This window comes from Aureobasidium subglaciale (genome assembly GCF_000721755.1).
Source record: "Aureobasidium subglaciale EXF-2481 unplaced genomic scaffold scaffold_16, whole genome shotgun sequence".
Taxonomy (NCBI): Eukaryota; Fungi; Ascomycota; class Dothideomycetes; order Dothideales; family Saccotheciaceae; genus Aureobasidium; species Aureobasidium subglaciale.
Window position 1 is genome coordinate 225,888 of NW_013566979.1, and position 25,116 is coordinate 251,003.

Consider the following 25,116-nt stretch of genomic DNA (forward strand, 5'->3'; position numbering starts at 1 on the left):
CGTCAGGGTCGCCCTCCAGCCTGCCGGATATTTATGCGCTTGTGCATAATTCTATGCATGTGAAGATGTGCGAAATCGCTTCCACAGCATACAACCAGTCACTGTGAAAACCGCGCATAGCAACGATAGAAGCCGAGATCCCAAAGGAGTGTATATAGGTGGAGATATACAGCATACTAGTACATTACGGCTCGAGTCTCACATATTCTCAAAGACCGGATCAAAATCTATCGCNCCCCAGCCATACCCGTTGCCCAATGCTAAATCGTCAGTGAATGACTGCCAATTGAACCACGAAGTCTGCAGAGGATCGAGAGTTGACGTGTTCCACCCTTGACTGGTATCAATGACCGGGTTCATAGCCAATGCGCTCATCGCAGGGGTCGTGTATGCAGACATGTCGTACATGAAGTTGCCAGTAAGGTCTGGCATATTCATAACAACAGCCGGCGATTTCGTTGATCTTTCGAGGCGCTTTTTCTGTGCGATTCGCATCAGCTTCTTTATCGGTCGCCACAACGGCCCTTGGGTGCCTTCGGCAATCTCGCCCGAAAGTTCGTCGAACGAGATCAAGCCAACAGTCCATGCTCTCTCTAGAAGCTGTGCGTCGTATTGGTCAGGGTTGCACAACTCTGCTAGCAGAACAGCCAGACCGTGCCAGTCTACGAAGCCTTTAATGACCCAGTGCCATGGCTCTGTGGTCTCACTCAGCAAGCCGCGTTTGACTTCGAGTGCCTCCGTGGCAAGGAGTAAGATGTTTAGATGCTCAGGCGGCGGTAGAGTCAAGTCGGGATGTCGCTGTAGTGGTCGCACTGCGTACAGTTGGGCACATCGAACGAGGACCTTTGTAAAGTTGACGCAAGCGTAGCGGAATACACCATCCTCCGGAATACGCGCCAGGATGTCCTCGTCGAGCCTACGCTGAAGACCCGCAATGGCGTCCTGTCTCACTTTCCAATCGCTCTGTATCGGCGTGGGGGCCTTCTCCGCTTCGCCAGGCAAAACCCAGTTCAATGAACTCAGGAGCCAATTGCTGTGGCAATGGATGGTGTAAAACATCATGTTCGGCTGAGGACTGATGCTTGCCGGAGGTGGAGGTAAGTCCAACAGGAAATCCGAGTCGACGTTAGTCGTAGGAGCCTTTGTTGTCCATCCATTGTTCGTAATCATCAGATCACTTCCTCGATCCATAGCTGCTTGATAGTCCAGCGCCTTTAAAGTATACCATGTGCGTCGGCGGACCTCGGCTTGACCCCATGACAACTTGTTGTAGGATTCCTCTCTGTGCAGTTGTAGGGCTTGCGCCATTCTTACCGCCAAGGATATCAACATCCAACTTTGCTGATCGTCTTGATGTGACCTTAGCGCCGCCTGACCGTATGTTAGCCAAGTCCCAGTCGGTAGTATGCTGCTGACTTACTATATATATTGAGAGTGCCTGGAGGGTCACCAAGCTCGGCCTCTTGACGATCTCAACCTTTGAAAGACACTGAAACGATACATGTTGCCACTCATTCCTCAGGTCTTCCTTTTTTCTGTCGAAGGCACTCAGGCAATGTGAGTTACTGATGCTGCATATGCATGCATAGAAAGCGCTGGCCATCAGTGCTTGAGTGGCAGGGCTATCTGCAGAATGGTCGAGATACGGCTCCTTCGCTGTCAAGAGCTTCTCGAAGCTAGGTATGTGGACGAACTTCAGGATATAATCAACATTGCGTCGGAAGATTTTGAGGTACTCGACGATGTGTGCATCGGAAACGGCGGGGGTTTCGACAAGCTGTGAGGTGAAAAGCAGGTCTTTAGGAGTACCGCTGCTATCTGTTGGCATAGAAGGCGGACTAGAGTCAACTTCTTCATAGTTGTCAACATCGTCGTCGTCCTCGTTGTCAAGTACCGTCTGGAGTCCATCGAGTTCTTGAGCCAACCGAGTCCACAACGTCGAGCCCAATGGAAATCTTGTTGTGTCTGGAGAAGCCTCGCGCGAGTCTAATGTTTGTTGCTTGATGGTTGATGGGCCAGAGAAAGTTGATGCCTGTGTTTCGCTATTGGTCCGCGTTTTTGGAACTGAGGACTGATAATTCGCATTGTCCGGTAGCGAGCCAGAGTTGAGAGATTGCACAAGGCCTTCCAGGCGATTGATTCTATTTCGTAGTTCCGTGTTTATGCCTTTGCGACCTCCATTTCTCCCACGCGGCAACCTGGCACGAACGACCGGAACACACTCTTTTTGCGATGATACACAGTTCGAACATGGATTCTGCTTGTCACACTTGATCTTACCTGGATTGTGTCAAAAGAGTGTATAAACAAATTCGACTGATCAACTCACGTTTTCTACACAATGTACACGACAGGGGCACAGCGCCGGAGGCCGGAGAGGTGGCAGACTGTTTTACAGTCGCGGACTCCATGGACATGGGCGGGAAATGACTGAGAGCAAGATGGAATTTGTGGATGAATGACACAGAAGTCTCTTGAAGGCTTCAGGCAGCGACTATGATGCAGGCATCATAGATTGCCAAGCATGGACTGTAAAGCATAAATGGCGCGCCTGGGCGCATCACATAATTCTCAGACAGCCATCTTTCATGTGACTGGCAGCAGCGATCAATAGCATAACAACGGCAAGGCGTGCAGCGGTTTCCTCAACGATTGGAGCCTTTTGCGATTCATGGGTGACATTGCTCGCCTTTCTCGGAGAAGTTCTCCTTTCGTAGAAATGGTTGTACCCCTGAGGGAGGTCGGTAAGGGTGGGATCGTTGTCAACCTCGGCTTGTTTCCCCGGCGCGTCTCCTTCGGTGATGTTAGGAGCAGAAGCTTGTTTCCGTATGTCAATACATGTATCCGGCACCTCCCCGTCACCCTCCTGTCGACCTGGATGAAGTGCCCAAGCATATAGTTTGATCGCGGAACACGATGGTGCAATCACCATCTTCGTCAGCAGCCTCTTCGGCATCAAGCATCAACCGACAGAACTTGGACCCTGTCACGCGCACTGCGCTTCGCTATACCATCAGCGCAAAAGAGTACGAAGTCCTCCACCAATACCTCGCATCACGCGCCCCTTCGGTGCAGAAACGAGCTCTTCCACCACGACGATTCGAAGCGATTGTGGAAACCAAGCACGATGACAGTGTTTCGACTGTGCGAGCGAGTCTGCGAGTCTTTATCACTGCTTATCTAGGTCTCAAAGGATGGGATGTCATTTCACGCAGACTCCGGCCAGCCAAGTAGGACCCGGCCCAATGCTCTTCGCTACATGTCAGTGACTAACGCGGTATAGTACAAGTGCAGGAAATGCAAACCCGAAAGCATCTCGCCTGCGCATGTCGGCCTCGCTGTCCTTGATCCTGCTGTTCCATCGTCTGCTGCACCGCTTCTTCCTCCGTCTCCGTGCTTCGCTACTAGAGCCTTCTGCTCGTCCCTTCCGACGCCGTAACCCTCGCATCAGTCTTGGTCTGACTTCCAAATACACCCCGGCTGTTGGCGCTGCATTGTCTGGTCTCTTCCTAGGCGTCTGTCCTGCCTCCCAACTGCGTATCAGTGTCGCCATCTACGTCTTTAGTCGATCTATCGAGTTCGCTTACAATGCTGCCGAGGAACAGGGCATCTGGGGCAAGAAAGGAAAGCCGGACTGGGTCGGCAGCTGGATGCTGATGCCCTTTGCTTGCGGTCAGCTCTTGCACGCCTTCATCTTCGACCGCGAATGCTTTCCCACAAACTACGGCAGCTTCATCTTGAAGCGCAGTCCCGAGTACATTCAGCAATGTCCGTCTACATATCCCAGCGACAAGACCTGGCCCGCCACCTTCGATATTGTCGATGGCCTGGCCGAAATCTCGCGCCTTCGCTGGCCATCCTTCGTCTCTCCAATCCTCTTCCCAGCGGCCAAACAACATCTACCTGCTTCCATATCTCACCTTTCGCCCATCACAGCCCCGGCACACCCTGCGATTACCAATACCTCATGTGCTCTGCTACATCCGCACGACCCATCATGCATGCGAACATATGTCAAATACTTCATCGCTGCTTTCCCATCTACCGCCCGCTTCTTTACAGTCATCTACGCTGTCTTCGCCCTCCTATCCTACAAATCATTCATTCAAAACCCTATGCAGCAGCTCAACCGCCTAGCTGCAAGAATACTCCGCATGTCTCTCTTCATCACCGGGTCCATCGGCACAGCGTGGGGAACCATTTGTTTATTCGCAACCTACTTGCCTCGTACCACCCTGGCAACACAACGCTGGTTCCTCAGTGGCTTCATCGGCGGTCTCTGGGCGTTTGTTGCGCGAAGAGGTCAACGTAGCAGCTTCATCTACTCTGCACGTATGAGTCTGGACTCGTTCTGGAAGGTTGGCGTCAAGCGAGGCTGGTGGAAGGGTGTCAAGGGTGGAGATGTCATGCTTTTTGCTGCCAGTCTGGCACTTATCGATGCGCTGTACGAGACAAAGCCCAACGCTGTCAGAGGTGCTATGATTCGCAAGGCTATGGGTGTGTTGAGAGGAGAGGGTTGGGTTGATCGAACCATTACCCAAGAAGAGCAAAGGGATCCAACAGCAGAGCCTGTGGACAAGAAGGAGGCGTAGATCCTGTAGTTACAGGACTGCAGCAGAGATTTGGCACGAATTACGAATTGGAAATAATGAAACTTTGTACGATATTCTATCCTTGCCCGCTATTATCATCAACGAAAGATCAACTGTACCAGAATGCCTTGATTTTGAAATCCCTGCACTTCATCTTCAATATGCTTCTTTGGCTGCTCAGGTTGTAGAGCATTGTCTACATCATGAAACCAACCGGATGCGTGGATCTTGGGTAATTCCATCCGGATCCCGCGATATCGTTCAACGTTGTCGTGACAGGGTCCCTGAAAGACATGCCCGACAGTGACTCCGTTCTTGCTTTGAATCATGACTCCATCAAACTTTATGCAACTGACAGGAGGAGAACCCGAGTACGACGAATCGGCCTTCCATACTATGTGACACTTTGAAGTGCTTCAGCAACACTCTCGAGAAAGCCGAAGCAGAGGTGCTGACGAGACAGACTCTTCGCTCGCAATCTGATTGATGAGGTGGTATGTTGATACGATTTCATCTCTCCTGTAAGAAACTCAGACATCTAGCCTGATGGGCTAGCCACATCAAATTAAGCCAAACCTCTCCAAATCTGAGCATAAATGGAATCCAGGGGGTCAAACTCTCGCTCTGGATGATCGCATCGAAGATTTGGTCAACAGATGTATCTTAGGCTCAGCCTGGTTTCTTTGCACTTTTGCTCTACTGCTCCATTGACCGTCAGAATCTACAGAGACTGCAGCACTTCTGTGCAACTCATGTTTCTATTCCGTTGCTGCAGATATGTGAGCCCACAGTCTAATATGCAGCGATTGAGGAAGCAAAGTTTGATGTCTCATGAAGCTATAGAACATCAATCGTTCTTTGTCTTTAGCAATTGAGCGTCTTTACTTCGGCGATAAGAGACACACAAAGCCAGCCGGTATCGCGCTTGATTGCTAGCGCTTGATGGGGTCTGTGTTGGGTATACCTAGTAAGAGAGTCGCATCACTTTGTGTATAAAGGGCACCACTTTTGCTTTGCGCCCGCCTTATATTTACTGATCAATCGCTTGCCGCAGACCACTAGCCATGCCGACCAAAAGACGCGACAAGCGCTTCTCCATCATCGATGGTGGCTGGGGTGTCCAAATGGGTCCTGATCTCATGTTCCAGCAGCTCGAAGAAGGGCACGATGAAGGTCCGGACAACATCGCTCTGATCTGCACACATCAATCCTGGGGTTATCTGAGAGAGATCGTCGGAGAGACACCGACCGCAGGTTGTCTGACATGGACATATCGCCAACTGATGAGGGCTGCCCAAAATCTTGCGCTCTGGTTTGAAGAAAAAGGAGTGCAAAGAGGAGACACAGTGATCGCTTTCCTCCCGAGTTGCGCAGAGTGGGCACTCTGCTTCTGGACTGCAGTCATCCTCGACTTGACTTTCGTGCCCGTGGATTATACTAGCCTGGACACGAACAGTTCAACAGAACATGATTACCCTCTCCATCTGCTCAAGCCCAGCGCTGTCCTAGTATTCGATTCTGACCACGCAAACAACTTCGATGAACTGTATTCGGGAGATGCAGAAAGCATCAACCTCAAGATAATTTGTGACAAACAAGCCGACTTCCTTCCTAGGGGTTGGATCCACTTCGGGCCTCCAGGACTGCTTCTTGCACTTATACCAGAAGACAGACGACGTCGGCCGGATCTAGGAGACCATCGTATACCCGAAAATCGCATCGCAGCAGTGCTATTCAGCAGAGAGGGTCCAAGAGAACCGTTCAGAGGATGCGCACTGTCTGTCAAGAATGTCAGGACGGCTGTGGTCAATCAATACATCATCCCAGAGAAGAAGTTTGTAATCACGTGCGCTCCGTCAAGCAGCGCCACTCTTGAAGCTGTCATTGTGGCATGGAAGAGGGGTGCAGCCGTCGTGTTTCCGGGAGCCTTGTTCTCTGCACGCATGACTCTAGCTGCAGTTGACCTTTACAGAGGTTCGCGACTGATTTGTACATCGCCGCAACTCGAGAAGCTCATAAAGCACCCTTCGCTTTCTCAGAGGGCGCTTGACTCTCTCGAGAGTCTGTCAGTACACGGGGAAATCATCGACATACAGCTGTTGCAACAAGCGAAGGAAGTCTTGAAACCTCAGTGGGTGACATCATCCTTGACAATGGCTGAAGGGTTTGGAGTGCTGGGTTGGGGCAGTATGTTTCCAGCAGACCGAACTCTGGACAGTGTCGGCACGGTCCAGAATGGTGCCCTCGTCAAGATCTGCGGCGTCGACGTCGACAACAAACGTGTGCTGCGTCGAGGAGAAGAAGGCGTGCTTCACCTTGGTGGTGATGCGTTGATACAAGGGTATCTTGGCGAGGCTCATAATGAACGATTCTATCGTGACCTAGATGGAGCATGGTTCGTCACGAACATGCTAGCCACGATGGACAAAGACGGATTGATACGACCAACTCAGAATCTCAAGGTAAGTCGATCCTCAATGCCAGAAAACCTGTCAGTTCGAACATGGAAACCGCTGACATTTGTGGCTACTGCAGAGCTCTGATGCCACCACTCCAAACTACAGTCCATGAGAAGTAAGTTGTGCAAGCTCCAGACGCTTCAAGAGAAGGAACATTGGACTTGGATAGCCTGGGCGCAGGTAGGACATATCACTTGACTGTCAGGAGATGTCCCGGAGCATAGATTCCGGCGCTACTCAATTAAGCTAGATCGTCACTGTATTAAACATCTCTCAAACCATGATGTCGACGGGATGGTCAAGTAGGTTGGACACGGAGTTGCATGTGAAAGGGTACAAACGGCTGGGAAGCTCTCTCGAAGTGAGAATTGACCGCCGCCGCAAGCTCGGACCAATTTGTTGATGCCGCTGGCTGGAGAAAAGTTGCCAGACACATCGACCAGCGCATAATCTCCATAATCAAGTCATCTGTCCCCTTTGAATACATATCCGATCCCAGGAGTAGTTCGATCATACACAATACCCCATTCGAACTCCAGGAAACCACAGCAAAATGTCGTTCGGTGGTCAAACACCGACTATCGTTGTCCTCAGAGAGGGTGCGCTCCACCCTATATCTTTCGAGGCGCAACAAGCAGCTAACTAGCTTCCACCCAGGCACCGATCAGTCGCAAGGCCGAGGTCAAATTGTTTCCAACATCAACGCTTGTCTCGCCGTTCAAGCCACCATCAAGTCCACCCTTGGCCCCTATGGAGGTGATCTCCTGCTCGTCGATGAGAATGGCAAGCAGACCATCACCAATGACGGTGCCACCGTTATGAAGCTACTCGACATCGTTCATCCCGCCGCTCGCATTCTGACCGACATTGCCCGCTCGCAAGACGCCGAAGTTGGAGACGGAACCACATCAGTCGTTGTGCTGGCAGGAGAGATTCTCAAGGAGATCAAGGAGCACGTCGAGCACGGTGTCAGCAGTCAGACCATCATCAAGGGTCTGCGAAGAGCCAGCACCATGGCCGTCAACAAGATCAAGGAAATCGCCGTCGACACACAGGAAAACAACCAGAGAGAGACCCTGAGGAAACTCGCCGCAACCTCGATGAGCAGCAAGCTGATTCACCGCAATGCCGACTTCTTCACAAAGAGTACGTCGCTAAGAATATGCGCTTATGAGTCTTCTGCTAATGTATCATACAGTGGTCGTTGACGCTGTTCTCTCCCTCGACCAAAACGACCTCAACAACAGACTGATCGGTATCAAGAAGATCACTGGCGGTGCCCTACAAGACTCCCTGTTTGTCAACGGTGTCGCTTTCAAGAAGACCTTCGCCTACGCTGGTTTCGAGCAACAGCCCAAGTCCTTCAAGAACCCAAAGATTGTCTGCCTAAACGTCGAGCTCGAGCTCAAGAGTGAGAAGGACAACGCCGAGGTCCGCGTTGAGCAAGTGTCGGAATACCAGGCCATTGTCGACGCTGAGTGGCAGATTATCTACAACAAGATGGAGGCTCTTCACAAGACTGGCGCAAAGATCGTGCTCAGCAAGCTGCCCATTGGTGATCTTGCGACACAGTACGTAAATCTTGCCGGACTGAAATCATTTGTATGTGCTAACTACTCCAAAGGTACTTTGCCGACCGCGACATCTTCTGTGCTGGTCGCGTAGCCGCCGACGACATGGAGCGTGTTTGCCAATCCACTGGCGCCTCTATTCAGTCTACCTGTTCCGACATTCACGAGAGCCATCTCGGCACCTGCGAGACCTTCGAGGAGCGCCAGATCGGTGGAGAGAGATTCAACTTCTTCGAGGGTTGCCCGGCTGCAAAGACCTGCACCCTCGTCCTCCGTGGCGGTGCTGAACAATTCATTGCCGAGGTCGAGCGCAGCCTGCACGATGCCATCATGATCGTCAAGCGTGCCATCAAGAACCAGAGCATTGTTGCTGGTGGTGGTGCTTGCGAGATGGAGATCAGCAAGTACCTTCACACTTACGCCGACAGCAAGATCCCCCACAAGCAGCAAAGCATCATCAAGGCTTTCGCTAAGGCCCTTGAGGTCATCCCTAGACAGCTTTGCGACAATGCAGGTTTCGACGCCACCGACATCTTGAACAGACTCCGTGTTGAGCACAGAAAGGGTAACCTCTGGGCTGGTGTTGATTTCCAGAATGAGGGTGTCAGAGACAACATGGCCGCATTCGTTTGGGAGCCCAGTCTTGTCAAGATCAACGCCATTCAAGCCGCTACTGAGGCCAGTTGCTTGATCTTGAGCGTTGACGAGACTATCAGTAAGCATAAACCAGTCAAGAATCCCCATCTTATCCGCGCTAACAGAAGCGACAGAGAACCAAGAATCGCAGGCTCCTCAGGCCCCTGGCCAACAACTTCCCCCTGGCGCTGCCCAAAGGGCGATGCGTGGCAGAGGAAGAGGCATGCCCAGAAGGTAGATTATGTCTACCAGTGGGTAACGAAGATTTCAAAAGCGAAGCATCATGTAAAATTAACTGAAAAGCATGACCGGCATATCACCGCATGGCATGTTCGAACGTCAGAACCCTAGCCAAATACTTCTGCATAACGAGACGTGAAACTCATAAACTCTTCCCGCGTGAACTCAAGACGCGTATGATGCATTTGGAAAAACGAAGCATGGACGTACGCGTTTTCTCGCCGAAAATGCGAAAGTCTACTTCTTGAGCCTCGAAGAGCATCATGCGGTGATGGTTCAACGGTCACTACACACATGGAGCTGTTGATGCTCTCCAAGAAAACAATAGTTACGGAAAGCTGGATGACGATGTGGCTAATGTATTGTGAGGCGCGACAAAAAAAAACATCACCCCTGCAAATGTCCATACCATCTTATCCAGTGCTCGATCGACACTTCCAAGTACAGCACACCTCTTCACGAGAGCCAAGCTGTTGTAATGCAAGGTGTAGTTGGAGACTGAAGAAACATCAGTGGAGGCCGATCCAGGAATCATCTTAACATCTGTCTGCCAGGCTTCAGCAGGATGTAGCCTTGTCATGACTCGACATCATTGTTCCGTCCCCTTGAGAACAATCCGATGTGAATGAACACGCGATATGCACGCGTTTGGGACAGTAACCTACCCTGAGAAGCTCCGGGTCTAGGGATCACCAGGACCTGACGTGCAATCAAGGTGCCTCGCTTGTAGGCACGGACCTAAGGATAGATCTTCGAGCTTGAGCTTCCCTCGAGGAACTTGAACGCCGACAACAAGCCTCGATGATAGTGTGTATAGACAGCCAGTAAGATCCACTCACTCTTGACCAGTGGTAAGTCTAGGCCGACATCATGACTTTCCGAAGATAGGTCATGCGGAGAGGGGACCACAGCCTTTCCCGTTGCTGAGATCTGGAACGGTAGACCATGTCTGCTTAACACGGTTTAGCGGCCTGGACTTCAGATTCGGGGCTCTCGACGCAAACCAGACTGTATGCTGTCAAACGAATGCCTATAATGTAAAGCACTCCGATGTCGTCCAAGTATGGCAGCTAATATAGTATATAGCAAATTGCAAATACAAATCAAGAAAGATTGGATGTCGTGGAGTGCGACTTCCTCGAGATCACTGGTTTCCAGACCGCGGCGGGCTGAGCGTGATTTTGGTGATCTTCGCAGGACTTTAAAACCGCTATGGCCCCCGCACCCCCCCTCCGCGCACTCTCGACTTCCATCACGATATCTTAAACATACAACCAACTTCGATTCACGCGTTCGACCCATCATTGGAATCTTCAGAACCAGCTCCATTATCCAGTAACATCAACACAAACCAAAATGCCTCCCAAGAAGTCCACCGCCGCCCCCAAGAAGGCTGCCGCCAAGGAGCCTGTCCATGCTAGCTACCAGGGTATGTATAGACTCACAGAGTTGTCGCGCCACCGGCGCGTTTATTTGGACTGTGTCGCGAAAATGTACTGATGCTGTATTGCAGAGATGATCAAGGAAGCCATTATCAATGTCAGTATATCACGTCGTTCACGCGTGCAGACGAGGCTGGCGGGTTCGCGACAATGCGCGACACCACGTCCAGATTCCGGTGCCAATCTTTCTATTCTCCTGGAGCTATTACTGACGCGTTCTTCTCGAGCAATAGCTTAAGGATCGCCAAGGAAGCAGGTTAGTCGCGTTGCATTACTTGCTTGTCGCATCGTATGTTCATTGCTGACCCGTCCGCCTACAGTCGTCAGGCTCTCAAGAAATACGTCCAGGCAAACAACAACCTCTCCAGTGTGACCGAGGCCGCCTTCACCACTCAGTTCAACCGTGCTCTTGCCAAGGGTAGTGAGTCTGGCGTTTTCGAGCGCCCCAAGGGTAAGCATCTCGTCGTTTTTGATCCTTCCTGGGACCAGAGACAAGATCGTAGCTGGCTTAACATGGTTCTCACTGGTAACAGGTGCCTCCGGACCCGTGAAGATTGCCAAAGCAAAGGCTGGATCCCCTCCTGCCGCTAAGAAGACTGAGGCCAAGGCCACGAAGGCCGCACCGAAGACTGCTGCTAAGGCCAAGACCGTGAGTCGAAGGTGTTCGTCCCGCGAAAGCGCTTTTACTGATGTAGACCAGACTGCTGCAAAGGAGGCTCCTGCTAAGAAGGCTGCTGCACCCAAGAAGGCCGCTACCAAGGCCGCACCCAAGGCGCCCGCCACCAAGAAGGCCGCCGCACCCGCCAAAGCAACCAAGACCAAGGCTAACGTCTCCAAGGTCAGAAAGAGTGTATGTATTCCTTATCAAGGTCGTATGGCGTGTACTGACGTGGTCCCAGGCTCCTGCTGTCGAAGAGAAGGCCCCTGTCGTGCTCGGAAAGACCAAGTCTGGCCGTGTCACCAAGAGCACCGCACCCTCAGCAACCGCCACCAAGGCAGCTGCCAGCAAGAAGAAGGCCGCACCCAAGAAGGCCACACCTAAGAAGAAGGCTGCTTAAGTGGAGCGTTGACATTTCTTCTTCTGTTATGATGGACAAAGGGTCCTCTGACGGGCGTGATATAGGGCGTCGGGTGTAGCGATACGGGTGAGGGAACACTTGATGAGATACCAGCACAGGGACTACTACGATGATTTTGCTTTGCTAGGGGTTCTGTTCAAAGGATTAGGTAGGGGCGTTTGGGGATCATGACCATGGTCGCTGTTCCAGCGACGGGCAAATATGAATTAGTATTTTATCGCAAACGAAGTCGCTTCTTTTACAAATCCAAGCTTTGCACACATTGATTGACATGACGAAGGTTGTGGATATATTCCAGGAGAAGGTGGTTGCCAAGGCGGAGTTGAAATGAAATTAGCAGCAACAAGGACGCGGAAGTTGTTAGGGCCGAGGGGCCATACGCGCGCTATACGAAGGGTTGCGTAGGGCTGAGCTCGGAGCCAAGAAAGTTGGATGTGGTTAAACAGGGCCGGGGCCTTTCGAAGGCGCGCCCGAGAGGGCATCGTCTCGCACACAACGTCGTCTGGCACCTCGACCATCCACCTGTTGTGCATGCCGCTCGACTCCCTGGCCCAACTCTGATTCTTCCAACTCCCGACATTGTCCATTCCCAACTGCCGCCTTTGTACAGCTTTGTCGTGCCTCACCCGACGGCCCTTGTGCTCGACGCATCAGCAACGCTGGCCCAATCCGCGCGCTTGAATGTCCCAGAGGGGGACACATTGAGCAAGGTCACGTCCCCGCTCAATGCCGTCTATCTGATGAAGAAGGTCGACATGGCATCCTTCCTGCCCGACGATCGCGACCGCCATAATTCTTTCTCCGCCAAATCCTTATCATCAACTGCCCCGACACAACAACAAACCGCCGCTGTCGACTCTCTTCCTGGAGCATGGTCCAAGTCTACCACTCCCATGCTCAACGGCCTGCCGACCGGTGCGGATAGTGCTATATCTACTCTCCCAAACGGAAGATCATCCGAGTCGCACAGCACACGTGGGAGGACCGTCTCGTCAAAGGGTAGCATGCCCTCAATCTTGTCCTCCAAGAGTGACAATGAAAAGAAGTCGTTGGACATGTCCTCGCTCCCCCGTGAAGACGATGGCTACTTTGCACAGAAGCCCAATGGAGTCGCTCGATCTCCTTCTCATCATGCTCTCGCCGTGCCCGATGACGTTTCGCCAACCTCGTCTGCTCTGCCTCTTCAGACCGTGCCGAGCCCCGTGCTACCACCTGTGAGTGAGGCTGGCCCTTCTGCTGCAGAGGGTATGCTCCGCGTTCCTCGTTCAACACATCGTGCTTCTTCTCCCCCGGCTTTCTCCCAAACCTCGTCCTCTATGGCCTCCCTCTCGTCCCAACCTCCAGGCCGCTTGGTTCACCGACATACTCTAGAGGTCCCTAGTGTGGCTGGTCGCACTTCTCGTGACAGCCAAGCACCCTCGAATCTTGATGGCACCGCCGCCTCGGCTACTGGTCGTTTCTCGCCCACTACTCCTAGTAGGAGAAGGGGTTCTTCTCAGCTTGTCCGCCGGGCAACTCGTTCGATCCAGTCAGACGCACATCTTGATGAGGTTATCCAGGACGATGATGCTGCTCGTTGGGCTGAGCATATCAAGCAAAAGAGAGCAAGCAAGCGGAAACGGGATGAAGACGATGAACGTGTTGTCGTTGGTACCAAAGTCGATCAGAACCACGTCAATTGGGTAACGGCTTACAACATGCTCACTGGAATCCGCTTCTGTGTGTCGAGGACAAACGCGAAGATTGACAGGGACTTGACCGACGCCGATTTTGACGCAAAGCACAAATTCTCATTCGACATCACCGGCAACGAACTCACTCCCTCGGCAAAGTACGACTTCAAGTTCAAGGACTACGCCCCTTGGGTCTTTCGTCATCTACGCAGCAACTTTGGTCTTGATCCCGCAGACTACCTTGTGTCTCTAACCTCCAAATATATCTTATCCGAACTTGGCTCTCCTGGCAAATCCGGCAGTTTCTTCTATTTCTCACGCGACTACAAATACATCATCAAAACTATTCATCACGCCGAACACAAATTTCTTCGCAAAATACTCAGAGATTATTATTCCCACGTCCAGGAGAATCCTAACACGCTTCTCAGTCAATTCTACGGTCTTCACAGAGTGAAGATCCCATACGGTAGAAAGATCCATTTTGTCGTCATGAACAACCTCTTCCCACCTCACAGAGATATCCACCGGACGTTCGACTTGAAGGGCAGTACGATTGGCAGAGACTTTAAAGAAGAAGAATTGGAAAAGAACCCAAGGGCTACACTCAAGGATCTCAACTGGTTACGACGAAATCTCCATCTGGAATTTGGGCCGACTAAGAAGGATGCTTTTGTAGAACAGATGCAGAAAGACGTCGCTCTTCTTCAGAAGCTGAAGATCATGGATTACTCGATGCTGGTCGGTATTCATGATCTGCAACGAGGCAACGAGGACAATCTGCGAGACAAGACATTGCAGGTGTTCCAACCTGGAGGTCATAAACCCGAGGACCAACCGCCGAATATGCTGATGCGTACGCCTAGCAAGCTCGAAAATGCACGAAAGGCAAAAGAACTGCGTGAACTCATCAAGAACGAAAAACCCATACCGATGGGCCAGATTCTGGACAAGATGCCCGACGAGATGGCAGGTGGCCACAGAAAGCAATCCTACTTCTACAGCGACGACGGAGGTTTTAGAGCGACTCACGAGAATGACATGTCTGGCGAAGAAATATACTACCTTGGCATCATCGATTGCTTGACACATGTAAGTTGATGAGCTTATGCGTACGGATATGTATACTGACCCATTACAGTATTCCATGATTAAACGCTTCGAACACTTCTGGAAAGGACTGTCGTCTCCGGAGTCGCAGATTTCTGCCATACCTCCTGAGCGCTATGGTGATCGCTTCGTCAGATTTATCTCAGGCATCACCAAGACACGCGAACGTGCCGAGGCGGAGAAGCAGCAAGAGTGTGAGCACGGTAGCGAGAGACTCAACACGGCTATTCACAACATCGAAGGCACTCTTGACGATCCCAAGCTCTCTGGGGTCAACATTCTCAAGACTCAAGACCACAATCCTGCTGGCACTGATAAGGTCATGCGCAAGGCAGAGAAGCAGGCCGAGAAGAGTAGACGCCACGGTACTAACGAGGATGATATTCCAGACCGTGCCATCGGCGCAGTTAGAAGCCCACACCCTGAGAACGAAAACATGATCACTCTACCTGTCATTGGCGAGGCTGCTGAGAACGGCAGTCCCTCTTCAAGGACACCTACCCACACAATCACCCCTCAGCGCTCGAAAGAGTCCTTTGCTGGTCGCAACGGCAGTATTCAAGCCGCCGCACACAACGCCGAAGTTGCCAGCCAAAATCTCGGCGAGGTGCCGCCGCCCACACCACCGAAGACAGACGGTCCTCCTTCCTCCAAGCGGTCCATCGAGCTCGAACACCATAATCGCGCTGTCAACAACTTCAGTCGTCCATTGACACCACCGAAGGACGATAAGTACAGCTTGCGCGACCAACGCGAACGACCGCTCACACCTCCCAAAGACGAGAGATATAGTCTCGACAAAGCTCTACCCATGCCACCGCAAACAGACAGAGTTAACGGAGACGACGTGGAAGCAATAAGGACAAGGATTGCTGGTCTCTAAGCCTGATCACTCGACCTTCTTACCTCGCTGTCATGTCTTTGGGATTGTGAACGAAAAATCTGCTTTGGGTGTTTTTGTCGAAATTTGGGCTTGTTTTTATTATTATCTTGTCGTCTTTTTTCCTTGTTGCACACACAACTCTTATTCCCCCTCATAGCGTAGTTTTCCTTTTACTGTTTCCCAGCGTCTGGTCTTTTTCTCTTTTGTTGTTTTAAAACACTCCTCATATAGTTGTTGTCGTCCTTTGATACCACATTTTTTTGCGTCTTTCCTCGTATGAGAACAAACTTGATGCAAAAATTCAAACACACCTCTTGCACGTGTTGTCTCATGTCGCTGGATCATGTACTCATTAAATGGAATTGTTTGATTAATATATCTGTTGTACCAAGACTCGGTTCCTTCCCTGTGCATTAAGACTTATCGTCTAAGCAATACAGCTAACTATACGTGCTACTCCTCATCTCCCCCCTGTTCATATGCTCATCTCGGCCGTGCTGATCCACAGAGTCCACACAAGCCATAATCTCCTACATTCGTGTATCCGACGCTCTGGCAGTCCACGCTTGTGCACTTCCAGCAATTTGGCATGAGGACTGGCTTCAAGACGTGCGAGCAAGCTGCACAGAGGGCTGATGTGGGCTCGTTTTCGAGTGAGCAGATCGGGCATGACGGGGTTTGTGCTGCTGGTGTGACCGTTTTTGCAGGTTCTGATGTTATGGATGTGGGTACGGATATGGTTGCTTCACGGAAGATCGTGACAGAAGAGCATTGTGCTGATGGTGTTTTTGTTGCGGCAGCCTTGACGCTATGAGTCTCGTCCTCGCTTGCTGTCGATTCATCCTTAATGTCGACTGCTGGCGGCTGTGACTTCTTGCTGCTCGGTCTGTCTTGAGTGGATGAGGCATTGTCGTTGTTGCCTTTTCTAGCCTCTTTCAGCTTGTTTGTCTCCTCTACTAAAGATGTGACGTCTTTTATATCATCTTCGCTGTCGGTAGATGCGTCGTCCGGAGCTGATTGTGTCTTGCTTGGTGGTTTGACAAATGTGCGTCTTGTGTCCAGGTCCTGTTCCTCCTCACTCTCTGTCGATTCGTTGTCTGACACGATAGTCTGCTTGGATTTTCCCTTCGACGCTTGCCGTGTGGATGGAGCGATCTGCAACTTCGGCATGGCCAAATCAATCTCTCGCAGCTCATCAAACTCGCGCTGGGCGTCTTTATCGTTGGCATCCTCGTTCTCGCACACTCTGACCATGTTACCGTCTTCTGGGTTCATGGTCCTCTCAATGGGAGCGTATTCGTAGTCAGAGTCAGTCTCGTAGTCGTCGTCACTGATTGTTTCGGTTTTGAGCTCGGACTTGATGGTCTCCTTCTTCACAGTCTCGAAACGTGCCAGCGCTGCAGCTGCCCGGAGCTCTCTTCCACGCTTGCTGCCGGCCACTCTGGGCTTGACAGCAGGTTTACCACCCTTCTGACCAGCTTCGAGTTTAGCTCTGACTCCCTCGTCATCCCCCAGCGCAACACCATTGACGCCAAATTTCTTTGCGATCCTGCGTTGCTGACGCTCGGCATAGGTGATCTTAGGGACGTCCTCTTTCCTCCTTCTCTTCCGCCCGCCCGACGATCTGAACGTACCTCCACATAGATTGGCTGGTGCATTGGCAGCCTCCGGCATGTGGTTGGTCATGTATAGTCCGGTGATGAGAGACTGTCCTTTGCCCCAGAGACCTTCTCCAGTGTATGCCTTATTCCAGAGCACTTTCAGCTCATCGGCATAAGTGTTTCTGACCTTCCAGAAAGCGCGAGAGTGATTCATCTGCTTGCAGTGTGCCAGCTCGTGCATCATGACCATCTGAACATGTTTGAAGGGAAGCCATTGATTGGTGTGCGGAGCCTTAAGAACCAATTGGATAACCTCTCCGGCATTGAAGTTGCGTCCAATGAATTCGGAGTTGGGTGCATACTCCTCCAGTGCCATCACAACAATGTGATTCTCTTTCATGATCGGATAGCAGATAGCAGCGACTCGTTCCAGGAAATCTTGCGCCAGCGCCTTATCTTCGCCTTCTAGTGGTTTGATGAAGTTGATGAGAGTATTGGGTCTTTTTACACGCTCGTTGATGCGCTCAAAACCGAGCACCTTGTTCATGTTTGACATGTCTGTGATGAGAGTGGCAAGTCCACAATTAGCAGGCAACGAGACAGAGGGGACAAACAGAAAAGAGGGATTTGTAAGTGAGTGATCGAATTGCAACAAGTAATATCATACGGACTGTCTTAAGGTCATCATCGCGTCGTTGCAGGTCTCTGAAGGAAGTAAAAGTGGAAGTTATGCTTGAAGCAGGGTCGTGGATGTGACTTCCGCTTCGGCAAAAGTTGCCGTTTGCAAAGATGTCATATCAGACCATGGATAGAACGACCATTGCTCTTTCCGCAGCATCGACAATAAATTATAATTTGTGATGAATATAGGAGCGGCGATTTGAGCCAGGAAGAATATTGACGCAGATACTTAGACCTGGTCCACACCTCGGCGCCTTTGTCCATCGGCATCTCGACTTTGCAGCTTGATCAATTTTCTCTTTCCATCCTCACGCCGAAACACTCTATTGGAAGTCTAGTATCGACTGGGTGCACACGTATCCGAGGGTCGACAACATACTCAGGAAATAACGCGTGCATTCTCGAACTTCTCCTACTGTGGCTGAAGTGATGGCTGGCAAGGACGAATTGATGCCAGAAGGCGTGCACCACTATGACGAATCTTCTGAAATGCCCGAGAACATTCAAAAGTTAGTGATCTATAGTTCGAGCCAGACCAGAATATTGACGATCTGCTAGATACTGGCATCAACGCTACGATATCTGGTCTCGTTATGATGAAGGCATCTGGATGACTGACGACGTCTGGTTTGGCGTGACACCTGAGCCGATAGCCAAGTACATCTCGCTCCTTTGCGCACAAAGAACATGTGTGCTGACACATTTCACAGCCGTATAGCTGATCACATCAAGACTGGTGGGCCTGAATCGAAATCGATCATCATAGACGCGTTTGCTGGTGCTGGTGGCAATGCCATTGCTTTCGCCCTTTCTGGTCGCTTCAAGCAGGTCTTCGCTATTGAGAAAGACCCTGCAACACTCGCATGCGCACGACACAACGCCGAGGTATATGGTGTGGCGTCAAAAATCTGGTGGATCGAAGGCGACTGCTTCGACGTCTTGAAGAAACGTCTAAAGTCGTTGGCTAAGGATGCCATTGTGTTCGCCAGTCCTCCATGGGGAGGTATGTCTGCTTCTTGGTTTCTATGCTCTCAGAACACCAGTGTTGACCCTTTACAGGCCCGCAATACAGCGATGATAACATCTTCGACCTCAGCACCATGCAACCTTACAATCTCAAGCACATCTATGACAAATTCGCGGCCTACGTCCCAGACTTCGTCCTCTTTCTGCCACGAAGCTCGGATTTGAACCAACTCGCCAAATATGCCCCCGATGACAAGAAGCTTGAAGTAGTGCACTATTGCACAAACGGATCGAGCAAGGTGAGCTGCAAGTCTGTGTCGTGTGATGCGGCACTTTGTTAATATGTTCCAGGCTCTTTGCGCTTACTTTGGCGAGTTCAAGTTTCCATGATTCTGATTGCAAGGGACAGTGGAGGGCGAAGTAGAGTCGTGCCAGTGCGTGGATCGTGGCATTCGGTCGAGAAGCTCGTATCATCAGGCGCTCTCGTCAGACATCGTACAAAGTAGGACGAATACATGAGCCTATCGATGACTCTGTTTCCGTGCTCAGATACTCAGGATTGAACGATGAAATCGCTCCTAACAGTCCCACTCAAAAGTGGAACAATCTCATTCAAAACATCAAAATGGTATTATAAGTATAAGAATCGGCGTTTCCCTCATACAGGCGGCCTTGGTGTGGTGGGAAGGGGCTCGTGTTTCTCTTCCCACATGGCTCGTGACCGCACGTCGCCTGTTCGAACCTGGCCAGAGGTCCCAGTAATCCTCACACGACAAAATCATGAAGAAAATACCATTTCTCTATTCCTCTGCGGGCCTAGGCCTTCCGCAGGGGTTTCTGTTTGCCGATTTTTGCTAATTTATATCGCTCTCTACGCTTGTTGCGCGTGGACTTCTTGTGTTCATGATGTTGGTGTCGTCGTCTACGTTGTTGCCTTGGTGCCTTGAAGTGTGGCCTGCATTTGGCCAATTCACCCATCACGGCGTCCAGATCACGACCGCGTACACAGGATGGACTCCAGCTCGTCTTCTCGTCTACGTCTAATTTGCCTGCGCTCGTATGAATAGCGTTTGTTCACTCCTCTTCTCACCACTGGTCATTATGCCTTCAATTATTTCAGGCCAGTCGATCATTGTCTAGAACCTGTTACTCCTCCCTCTGAGCGCCGATGAGGGCACAGAGATCCGAGCTAGATGGACCCGTGTTCACTTTCTAGACCAGAGATCTTGCCAGACAGGACGAATGAAGCAATATTCCTCAGTCGATCTAAGACATTACTCCAAATTTATGGCCGTCAACACACGCTTGAGCATGCTAAATCGTATTGTACTCATGACGGCGAGACTCATCGGAGTTGGCAGATTACTGATTTCAGGTTGTTGATCATCGATTACATTTCTTATGTACGACTATAGCGTGACTAAGATGAGGTGGTAGTGTTTCCGGTGACGATACCCTCAGAGTTTGCCTGGCTGGCCCAAGCATCCTTCAATCCCCAAACGGCTACACTGACAGCAGCACCCTCAGGGATATCACTGGCACCGATTCTGAGTGTATCAAGCGGGTAGTCAGGGAAGAAAGTGACTGTAGCACTCTGCTCGCCGCCATTGACAAACAATTCTAGAATGCTGCGATCAAGGACACCACTAAGTGTCCAAGTGCCGTTCTCGCTACCACTGTAAACACCATTGGATGAAAACTTGTCGGTGAAGTAAGGATTCTCGGCACCCCAGCCAGCGTTTCTGCGCGATACCCAGGTAGCTCCACCAGGAATGGTGGCACCTTGGATGTTTTGGCCGCTGATAGACGAACTGATGATGAAGTTGATAGCTCCAGACAAGGTTGTTGGTGTCAAGCCGGTGACATTGGCTTCGAAGTAGAGCGCACCAGAAGGCAGAGTTGAGTAGTCGAGCAAGATACTGCTGTTACCCAACGATGAGTTGGAAGCAAGGACTTGCGAGAACTGAGAGCTTATGTTGAAAGGCGAGCTGACGAGGTCCCAGCCAACACCAGGCAGCTTCTTCAAGTGATTTTGACGGAAAACTGTCATAAAGCTGCGGAAACCTTCGCTCTCGGTGGGAACATCGTTGGTGTACTGCCAGTTGCTGGCCCAGTCGATACTGAGACGCCTCTCAGTGCCAGGGATACCAGAGAAGAATTGACCGGCGTAGTTGTCCTTGGCGAAGTCGGAGATGCGAGCGACGGGGTCAACAGCTTCGAAGTGAGTGCCGTTGAAGTAACCCGGGAAGTACTGGGAGACGGAGCCACCAAGAGGGGCTCCAGGGTTGATCGAGAGGAACATGAGCCACATAGTCTCGTCAGAGTCTTCGACAGGCATCTCGACCAAGTTGGGACACTCGTATTGTGTACCCAAAAGACCATGGTTGGAGAAATTCGAGGCATGAGTCCAGTTCTTGAGGTTAGGCGAGGTGTAGATACCGACGGAGAACTCGGCAGCATAAACGACAACCATGACCCAGCTCTCGGTCTGAGGATGCCAGAAGACCTGAATTTGGTCAATCAAGTATTCAGAATATTAGTGCCTGTTTCAACTTACCTGAGGATCACGGAATTGAATCGAGCCAATATCGATGACTGGGTTGCCCTCAAAAGGCTCAAAGCTGTAGCCACCGTCCTTGGAAAATGCGATGTTCTGGTTCTGAGCTGTACTATTGGACAATGTGTATATGGCAACTACACCATTGTCCTGACCAGGGAAGTAACCACTGGTGTTGTTCACGTCGACCACTGCAGAACCACTGAACACGAAAGTCTCGTTGTTTGGAGGGAAGAGCGCAATAGGCTGATTTTCGAAGGTATAACCGTCGGTGGTTGTGGCATGACCCCAATGCTGATTTCCAGCGATGTACTCGGTCGGGTTGACTTGTGTCTTGTTAGCAAAGCTCTCTCATACCGGCTCATGGCGAGGACATACGCTGATAGTAGACATGGTAAACACCGTCAGCGTCTTTGAACAGACCATTGGGATCATTCTAGAGAACGACGTCAGCAACATGTCTATACCCACAATCTCTTTCCATGCATACCATGAAGCCCTGAGGAGGCGAGAAATGCACTTGCGGTCTCAATGCACCGCTATAATCACCAGAGACTGGTGTGCCTGTTGGTGCGATCAATGAGGTCGTAGAGGCATCCTGTGCAAAGACAGAGCCCATACAGAGCAGAGAAGATAAGACAGTCGAAGTGCGAAGCATTGTGATGGTTGTATTCCTACCTCTGACCACGGCGACCTACCTACTATTTATATTGGCATCATGTAGATCCTATAATGCTGCGCCATCACTCTCGGACATCACGATACTGTTTGTAGTACTTGCCTGAAGGCCGGCTAAACAGACCGTCACCCGACATCCGCCAGGACCGGTGCCGTGATGCCAATGCGAGAGAAGGGCCGATTTTGCTTGCTGAGACCTTCCCGAAAACATCGTTCTCCAGGATCGGTGACGGCACTTGTGGGTGAGAGTGGGGTCTAAGTTGCGGAAACTCGGGGTGGCTGGAGAAAATGTGGATGCTTGCTCGGCTCGGTAGGCTCTTGGCTTGCTTTGTCGGTCCGAGGAGATCACTTCTTTCATCATCGCAAGACCCGAGTACAATCTTAGGGCGTGCCCAAGGCTTTTGCTGTAACCTATTACGAGAGGGATTCGACTTCGGCACAGCACTCCCGTATCAGACCATCTGTGATGTACGGTCAGTCACATCCTCAATTGAAAGGCCACCGATGACCCTAGAGCCTCACTAGGGAAGCACATGTGATGAAAGTAGTAGCGCGACGAACAAGTACGGGTTGATGGGTATGTCTGATATAGCATGAGATGACATCAACTTTTGTTTTTACAGATTATACAGCTGTTCATTATATTGTGCGGGTCTTCTTCGACTCCAGCTTAGTTACCAGTCCACCAAGTGCGGTTGTTGGTCTGCTCAACAGTGTCCCAGACAAGCTGGCTTGAAGAGTTCAGAGGTCTCTCGGGGAAGACATTGTAAAGAGTCGACCACATGTCAATGCTGTCGAAAGTGGCAGAGGAGCCGCTGGGAACGTAGACACCGACACCAGTGCTGCTCTCCATGCTAGGGTAGATTCTAGTGGTAAGAGCGAAACGCTCGTTGACGTAGACCTCGACCAGAGAGCCATCGACGAAAATGTCCCAAGCAAGAGCCTCTTGTGTAGCGTTGCCAAACTCGCTCTGAGTGGTGTAAGGGTAGAAGTAGCCAATGACGGAAGAGTTGGCAAAGCCATCGAGCAGAGAAGAGTGGCTACGGTCAACGACAATGGTGTTGTTGGCGGGCTCGTAGTAGATGGTGGTGTATTCACGACCGTCAGGGCTGACACCGACTCTGACACCGCAAGGTCCAGTGGCGCTGGAAACAACGGCACTGAGTTCCATGTGAGCACTTCCATTAGCAGCAAGAGTGTGACTGCCATTGAAAGTGCGACCGGGGAAGCTGTGTTGGATAGAACCATTGCGGAGACCAGTGACGACATCGTCAAGAGGTCTGACACCGAGAGTCTGGGCAGTGAAGCTGCCGTCAAGATTTTGAGTGAGGTAAGAGTTGCCCATCTCGCCGAGGACACCGTCCATGTTCACGACGTTCTTGACAGTGTGGACGAAGAGCTCACGAGGCAGAGAAAGAGCACCCTGGAAGCCCTGCTGCTTGGCAGAGAAGAGACCGTCACCACCGGTGATGTCTTCAGGTGCCCATCCGTACTGGACACGGCGGTCATTCTTGGTGTCGTTGAAGCTGGAAAGAGCGTAAAGGTTGCCCCAGTCACCAGCACCTCCAGAGATAGGAGTGAACTGAGCAGAGCCGTTAGCGCGGCGAGTGACGTGACCTTCGTTCCAAAGAGCCCAGTGAGCAGACTCATGGAACGAAACATTACCACCCTCGGATCCCATGTTGACAAAGTAGTGTAGGTGGCCATCCTCATCGGGCAAAGTGAAGAAGCCAGAGACCTCGAAGTTGTAGCCGTAAGAGCCAGTAGATAGTACGGGGCCAAGGGAGGTGTTTGCGGCGGGCTCAAAAAGAGAGCCGTGGAAAGTCCAGTTTGTCAGGTCTGAGGCAGGTGCACTCCAGAGAGGCATACGAGGACCGACGCCCTTGATTCCACTACCAAAGACGGCGTAGTACCGAGGCGAATCGGCACCGAGAATGGCATCGAGAGCGGGCAGAGGCTCGAAAAAGGGATCACGGAAACCAGTGATGTTCCAATCACCAGGAGGGCCCTCGATAACAGGGTTGTTCTCATACTGCTGCCATGTCTTGCCACCATCGGTGGACATTGCAAGACTTTGGCTCTCGGTTCCATTCTGGTAGGGAATACTCCAACTCGTAGGAAGCTTGGAAACAGAAGTGTAAAAGGCGAGGAGAGTTCCATCGACACCACCAGTCAAGTTGACAGGCTGGGCAGTACCAGAGAAGATACCGAGGCCGTTGTAGCTACCATTGCCCGAAGGACCCATAGCAAGAGCATCAGTGCCCTCCCAGCCACCAACATCTGACCAGGAGATCATGTCCTTGGAGGTTGCATGACCCCACGAAATGTTGCCCCAATTGATGTGTTCAGGGTGCCATTGGTAGAAGGCATGGTAAAGGTCCTCGGTAGGATCGTACATGAGACCACAAGGATCGTTCATCCATCCGGCGGGAGCGATGAAGTGGTTTTGGGGACGCCAACGAGTAAAAAGTGTGTTGTTGCCCATAGACTCAATCATGGAGGTAGTCAATGTCTGACCAAGGGCAGTGGCACCCATCAGGCTAGTAAGAGCAAGGGAGCTCTTCATTGTGGCGAAGGAAAGATAAGAGAGTAAGGAAGAGAGGGAGGGAAGTCTTGCTTGACGAGAGATACCATGGGGTGATGCCTCGTTGTTTATATATCTCCAGGGTTCATGATATCCAGGGCACGAGCCGGGAGAGAAATATCGAAGCAAAGAATTGAGTTGCACCAGAACAGATTCTAGGCGTTCTGTCAAGGGCATGACGCCGATCACGAAGACATCAAGCCACCAAAAGTGTCGGACCGACAGAAAGGCTCATCTGGGGCCCCACACCACCGGCAAAGCTATGGTCCTAGAGCAAACGTGCGGTTTTCTGTCAGACGATGCTTGAGCAGCGGTCAACATTTGCGAGATGGTCAAGAGACCGTACGGTGTGCATGAGAGACAT

General features: G+C 51.3%; 11 protein-coding genes across 11 annotated transcripts; 7 read left to right on the plus strand and 4 right to left on the minus strand.

Annotated features, from left to right (window-relative positions):
* Positions 1 to 2,482, minus strand: AUEXF2481DRAFT_326348 (uncharacterized protein). Its single transcript, XM_013486692.1, has 3 exons — positions 2,330 to 2,482; positions 1,421 to 2,280; positions 1 to 1,371 (listed from the first exon to the last, which is right to left on the minus strand). Exons 1-3 carry the CDS (start codon positions 2,415 to 2,417, stop codon positions 199 to 201), a joined length of 2,121 nt encoding a protein of 706 aa, XP_013342146.1. The 5' UTR covers positions 2,418 to 2,482; the 3' UTR covers positions 1 to 198.
* Positions 2,483 to 2,916: 434 nt separating this feature from the next.
* Positions 2,917 to 4,592, plus strand: AUEXF2481DRAFT_6621 (uncharacterized protein; the record flags this gene model as incomplete). Its single annotated transcript, XM_013486504.1, has 2 exons — positions 2,917 to 3,230; positions 3,284 to 4,592. 2 exons carry the CDS (start codon positions 2,917 to 2,919, stop codon positions 4,590 to 4,592), a joined length of 1,623 nt encoding a protein of 540 aa, XP_013341958.1.
* A 1,064-nt stretch (positions 4,593 to 5,656) lies between these two features.
* AUEXF2481DRAFT_6622 (uncharacterized protein) lies at positions 5,657 to 7,163 on the plus strand (the record flags this gene model as incomplete). Its single annotated transcript, XM_013486505.1, has 2 exons — positions 5,657 to 7,054; positions 7,128 to 7,163. The coding sequence occupies 2 exons, from the start codon at positions 5,657 to 5,659 to the stop codon at positions 7,161 to 7,163; spliced, it is 1,434 nt and encodes a 477-aa protein (XP_013341959.1).
* A 441-nt stretch (positions 7,164 to 7,604) lies between these two features.
* On the plus strand, positions 7,605 to 9,496 carry AUEXF2481DRAFT_6623 (uncharacterized protein; the record flags this gene model as incomplete). Its single annotated transcript, XM_013486506.1, has 5 exons — positions 7,605 to 7,650; positions 7,709 to 8,197; positions 8,250 to 8,622; positions 8,676 to 9,337; positions 9,393 to 9,496. The coding sequence occupies 5 exons, from the start codon at positions 7,605 to 7,607 to the stop codon at positions 9,494 to 9,496; spliced, it is 1,674 nt and encodes a 557-aa protein (XP_013341960.1).
* A 1,449-nt stretch (positions 9,497 to 10,945) lies between these two features.
* On the plus strand, positions 10,946 to 11,915 carry AUEXF2481DRAFT_41789 (uncharacterized protein). The gene has a single exon (XM_013486608.1). It carries the CDS (start codon positions 11,232 to 11,234, stop codon positions 11,529 to 11,531), a length of 300 nt encoding a protein of 99 aa, XP_013342062.1. The 5' UTR covers positions 10,946 to 11,231; the 3' UTR covers positions 11,532 to 11,915.
* Positions 11,916 to 12,774: 859 nt separating this feature from the next.
* Positions 12,775 to 15,685, plus strand: AUEXF2481DRAFT_31123 (uncharacterized protein; the record flags this gene model as incomplete). The annotated part of the gene is made up of 2 exons (XM_013486560.1): positions 12,775 to 14,784; positions 14,834 to 15,685. 2 exons carry the CDS (start codon positions 12,775 to 12,777, stop codon positions 15,683 to 15,685), a joined length of 2,862 nt encoding a protein of 953 aa, XP_013342014.1.
* A 341-nt stretch (positions 15,686 to 16,026) lies between these two features.
* Positions 16,027 to 17,986, minus strand: AUEXF2481DRAFT_41790 (uncharacterized protein). Its single transcript, XM_013486609.1, has one exon. The coding sequence runs from the start codon at positions 17,840 to 17,842 to the stop codon at positions 16,169 to 16,171; it is 1,674 nt and encodes a 557-aa protein (XP_013342063.1). The 5' UTR covers positions 17,843 to 17,986; the 3' UTR covers positions 16,027 to 16,168.
* A 410-nt stretch (positions 17,987 to 18,396) lies between these two features.
* Positions 18,397 to 19,323, plus strand: AUEXF2481DRAFT_31125 (uncharacterized protein; the record flags this gene model as incomplete). The annotated part of the gene is made up of 5 exons (XM_013486561.1): positions 18,397 to 18,476; positions 18,526 to 18,624; positions 18,678 to 18,970; positions 19,027 to 19,232; positions 19,285 to 19,323. The coding sequence occupies 5 exons, from the start codon at positions 18,397 to 18,399 to the stop codon at positions 19,321 to 19,323; spliced, it is 717 nt and encodes a 238-aa protein (XP_013342015.1).
* Positions 19,324 to 20,353: 1,030 nt separating this feature from the next.
* Positions 20,354 to 22,109, minus strand: AUEXF2481DRAFT_67472 (glycoside hydrolase family 32 protein; the record flags this gene model as incomplete). Its single annotated transcript, XM_013486666.1, has 4 exons — positions 20,354 to 21,439; positions 21,491 to 21,816; positions 21,869 to 21,926; positions 21,981 to 22,109. 4 exons carry the CDS (start codon positions 22,107 to 22,109, stop codon positions 20,354 to 20,356), a joined length of 1,599 nt encoding a protein of 532 aa, XP_013342120.1.
* Positions 22,110 to 22,344: 235 nt separating this feature from the next.
* Positions 22,345 to 22,766, plus strand: AUEXF2481DRAFT_326644 (uncharacterized protein). Its single transcript, XM_013486693.1, has one exon. The coding sequence runs from the start codon at positions 22,457 to 22,459 to the stop codon at positions 22,691 to 22,693; it is 237 nt and encodes a 78-aa protein (XP_013342147.1). The 5' UTR covers positions 22,345 to 22,456; the 3' UTR covers positions 22,694 to 22,766.
* Positions 22,767 to 22,838: 72 nt separating this feature from the next.
* Positions 22,839 to 24,734, minus strand: AUEXF2481DRAFT_31127 (glycoside hydrolase family 32 protein; the record flags this gene model as incomplete). The annotated part of the gene is made up of 1 exon (XM_013486562.1): positions 22,839 to 24,734. One exon carries the CDS (start codon positions 24,732 to 24,734, stop codon positions 22,839 to 22,841), a length of 1,896 nt encoding a protein of 631 aa, XP_013342016.1.
* Positions 24,735 to 25,116: the final 382 nt, after the last annotated feature.